The sequence below is a fragment of the Austrofundulus limnaeus genome, unplaced genomic scaffold (genome assembly GCF_001266775.1).
Source record: "Austrofundulus limnaeus strain Quisiro unplaced genomic scaffold, Austrofundulus_limnaeus-1.0 Scaffold937, whole genome shotgun sequence".
Lineage (NCBI taxonomy): Eukaryota > Metazoa > Chordata > Actinopteri > Cyprinodontiformes > Rivulidae > Austrofundulus > Austrofundulus limnaeus.
In genome coordinates, this window is record NW_013953339.1 from 77,338 (window position 1) to 81,856 (window position 4,519).

The 4,519-nt window shown below is 37.9% G+C and overlaps 1 protein-coding gene across 1 annotated transcript in view; it reads left to right on the plus strand.

Moving 5' to 3' along the window:
• Positions 1-210: 210 nt before the first annotated feature.
• Positions 211-4,519, plus strand: part of enpp2 (ectonucleotide pyrophosphatase/phosphodiesterase 2) — a gene marked incomplete in the record, with an annotated part of 22,854 nt that continues 18,545 nt past the window's right edge. The window contains 3 exon segments of the mRNA XM_014029661.1: positions 211-545; positions 806-902; positions 3,769-3,924. Coding sequence (XP_013885115.1) covers positions 528-545; positions 806-902; positions 3,769-3,924 — 271 coding nt within the window.

A 4,519-nucleotide genomic window follows, 5' to 3' on the forward strand; every position in this document is an offset into this window, starting at 1 on the left:
ACAAACAGACACACAAAATAACTTTGTTCTGGTTTTTGGATTAAGTGTGACCCCTCCATGTTATCGGTGCCCCCCACATGCCGCCCCCCAAACTTTGGGGAGACGCCCCTGCTTCTAAAGGGCAGCAGCTCGTCCAGAAAACATGCGTCATCAGAAAACATGCTGAGTCATCTGAATATGAGTTCTATTGAAAAATAAATAAAAACAAAATAAATCTTGAGTCTGGTTGGATTGAAAAGCATCACAGCTTTTCAGATTAAAAGTCGTAGACTTTTTGTTAAAAATACCACCATGTGTTTTATTGTGAAAGGCTGTGCTCAGAGGGTGAGTTGTGAAGGACTCTCAGCTACAACCACACCTGGGTCCAGTTCTTCTGTAAAACGGGATGAGACGGATCCTTCAGGACCAGGCTGGACCTCCTCCCGGGGCCGGACCCTCCCCTCGCACCACCCGGTCTCTTAAGAACCGTCCTCCCCGGTGGTCCTCAGCTCGGGACTAAGGGGGACCGTCTGAGCCCGGCAGGAGACATGTTGCTGCACTCACTGGTAGGACTGGGATTACTGGCTCGGACCTTAATCTTGTTTTTATCTGCTGCTTGGCTTCATTTGGACCTCCAGAACCTCTGGATGTCTGTAGAACAGTTGGCTGTGTGTGCGGGTGGTCCAGGTGGTCCAGGTGTAAACCTTTGTTCAGGCTCCTGAGTGGGGGGCTAACAGCAGATGCTGTCGCAATAATCCCGTTTTAACAAAATCAAAGCTGAATAATCCCGCGTGGTTCTTAACGGCAGCTCCTTTCTTCCTTCCAGTTCTTCTGGATGCTGTCAGCCTGTGGTTCCGACCTGGGTTTGGGTTTTGTCTTCGGTCGACCCAGACGAGAAGAAGGGACTTCAGGCAGAGCAGAGTGTGAGTACAGTCCTGAYCAGACTTTTATTTCTTCACGATGAAGAGAAAACATCTGAGTTCTGACAGATTACAGCAGTTCACAGCGTGTCCTCTGAGCAGGGCCGCTGCTAGGTGGAGCTGAGGGGGCTCAGCCCCCCTCAGATTATTCAAACAGACCCCTCAGATTAAATTATTCAAACAGACCCCTCAGGTTAATTTATTTAAACAAATACCTCAGATTAAATTATTCAAACAGACCCCTCAGGTTAGTTTACAAATACCTCAGATTAAATTATTCAAACAGACCCCTCAGGTTAGTTTACAAATACCTCAGATTAAATTATTCAAACAGACACCTCAGGTTAGTTTACAAACACCTCAGATTAAATTATTCAAACAGACCCCTCAGGTTAATTTACAAATACCTCAGATTAAATTATTCAAACAGACCCNACAAATACCTCAGATTAAATTATTCAAACAGACCCATCAGGTTAATTTATTTAAACAAATACCTCAGATTAAATTATTCAAACAGACCCATCAGGTTAATTTACTAATACTTCAGATTATAAAATTAAAACAGACCCCTCAGGTTAGTTTACAAATACCTCAGATTAATTTATTCAAACAGACCCCTCAGGTTAATTTATTTAAACAAATACCTCAGATTAAACAATTCAAACAGACCCCTCAGGTTAATTTACAAATACCTCAGATTAAATTATTCAAACAGACCCATCAGGTTAATTTACTAATACTTCAGATTATATTATTCAAACAGACCCCGCAAGTTAATTTACAAATACCTCAGATTAAATTATTAAAACAGACCCTTCAGGTAAATTTACTTAAACAAATACCTCAGATTAAATTATTTAAGCTGAAATAGCAGTAAAATAGAAATAAACTCAGGTAAAATTAGACTCTTCAATGACTTCACTGTAATTCATTTGATTTCTCAAAATTGAGTCATAAGGTTAATTTATTTAAACAAATACCTCAGATTAAATTATTCAAACAGACCCCTCAGATTAATTTACAAATACCTCAGATTAAATTATTAAAACAAATACCTCAAATTAAATTATTTAAGCTGAAGTAGCAGTAAAATAGAAATAAACTCAGGTAAAATTAGACTCTTCAATGACTTCACTGTAATTTATTTGATTTCTCAAAGTTGAAACAAGCAGAATAGAGGCTAAATCAGCTAAACAATAGCTAAAAGCCAAGTTTAATAAAACTGTACTTAAAAAATAAAACCAGGCCAACTGCAGCTAAAAAAATCTAGATTAAATTGAGCAAAAAATCCTAAAACTGTAGCCATGTGTTACAATTATTAAAACAGTAGCTAAAGCTGAAAGTAGCAGAAGAAGAAAAATAAAGTGAGTCTGCTGAAGGAAAGTTTAGAAAAAAATGTTTTGGGAAAAAAACCAACAAGGCAATCACATTCAATTTTTTATTGTTTATTCACAGAACAACATTTTAACCAAAGTACATCAAATAAATATCAAGTTTGTGATAGAAGTTTGATTAAAAAACAAATAAACTGACTGCTGAGTCAGCAGTTCTGCAGGTATGTGATTACTACAGGTTAATTGTTTGAACTGATTTTTTTTTCATATACAGTACTAACTGGTTGTAGATGAAGCTTTTCTGTTTTCCTTTGTGCTAATCCAGATTAAATCATTTGTCTGCAGTGTTCATATTTACTGCTCCCATCCCAAATCATTCTGCTAAATGCTGATGACCTGAAACACAGACTTACTAACAGATTAGTTAGTTAGTTAGTTAGTTAGTTAGTTAGTTAGTTAGTTAGTTAGTTAGTTAGTTAGTTAGTTAGTTAGTTAGTTAGTTAGTTAGTCATTAAAAAACTATAAATATGTGTCCACATCATACTGCCCTACTACACAGCTGCTACCACTCTGCATTGTGGAAAAGGTTGATTTTCAACATTTGAACTTGTTAACATGAAGGTAGTTTGATGATTTGCAAGGAAAACTTTAGAACACAGCTGTCATTTATTAATCAATATTAGCTAAATTTCCCAATTAATTGTGACACTTTTTTGCCAATATCGTCCCAAACGTAACAACACACAGGCAGAGAATGACTCCACATTAAATTGTGCATTTCATTGTTGTCTAACCAAAACTGCAACAACTCAGTTTTTTTTTTTTTCTCTGTTTAATCTGAGTGTAAAACCTAGCGGGTGATGTGCATTTCTTCAGAGAACGCTGCTGTCCACTTTTAATTTCCAGCTCGGTGCTGGCAGCGAGGAGGAAGGTTAATGAGTCAGTCCAGCYTCAGCTGCTCTAACTGACCAGACATCTTTACAATAAGTTATATTCATATAATACAATAAAYAATAAACAACAATCTGCTTCCTTTATTCTGTTGTCACTGAGATAATTATGACGCTACATTTAGGAAACACCCAGTTTAATTATGTAGACAAAAYTAAAAGCAATGGTTTGTAAATCTTCTAAATCATATTTTATTCATTTTGGAAGATCATAAAAATATCAAATGTTTATTCTAAAACTGCATTAAAAAATTTAGGACAATTAAAATTTTATGTGTGACTAAGATTTGGGACAGAATTCTGTAAAATGRATAAGAAACAACTGGGGGAAGATTTTGTAACAGATGATATTACCTGTCATCAGATCATTCAGAGGCTGAATCTGTGAGAAGCAGAGATGGGCAGAGGTTCAGCTGTAGCTAAAACTACTGGAACATGTTTGAGAATAATAATCCTCAACAGAAAATAATTATGGTCACTAACAGATTACCCTGCAGCAATTAAATTTCTCCAGTCAGATTCTAGTTTTCAGTTTAAAGAAACAATAATAAATCTGTCAGACTGTGTTTGTGTTGTCCTCAGCTCGCCCTGCCTCTCAGAGCGTCCCGACCTCTGGATCCTGCAGGAACAGGTGTTTTGAGCTGCAGGAGGCGGAGCTCCCAAACTGTCGCTGTGACAACCTGTGTAAGACCTACAACGCCTGCTGCTCAGACTTCAGCCAGCTCTGCCTTCGAACAGGTACTGGACAAACATCCTGTATCTTCTGATAAACCCCGCCCCACCTCACATCAGCCAATCACAGCGCTGTGCTCTTCAGGTGTCAWCCCTCTCATTACTCAGCTGTGATTTGATGAGATAAATTCCACCAGTGTTCATCAGACTTTTAAAGAGGCAAAGTTAGGTATTGTCCTGGCACATGGTTCAGCTCTACACCACAATCAAGTAACTATTTTACCTTCATTTGTTCTGAAAAGTGGTGTATATCAAAATTAAATTTAACTTTACATCATAAATGCCTTGCAATTGGCCTTTCACAACAATGCTACAGGGGAGGGGTGCTCTGTGGGGGGGGTCAGCATGAATGAGTCAAAGCAACACCGAGTATGTTTTAGATGAGGGAATGACATCATAATATGATATAAAGCTAAAAAGGATCTGTTTTGCATTATAACCCCCTCCTTTAAGGAAATGTTTGTTTTAGCATATTCTGACTGAAAACCAGATCACCCAAAGAATCAATCCATCCATCCATCCATCCAACCATCCATCCATCCATCCATCCATCCATCCATCCATCCATCCATCCATCCTTTACTCATGAACAAAACACCCT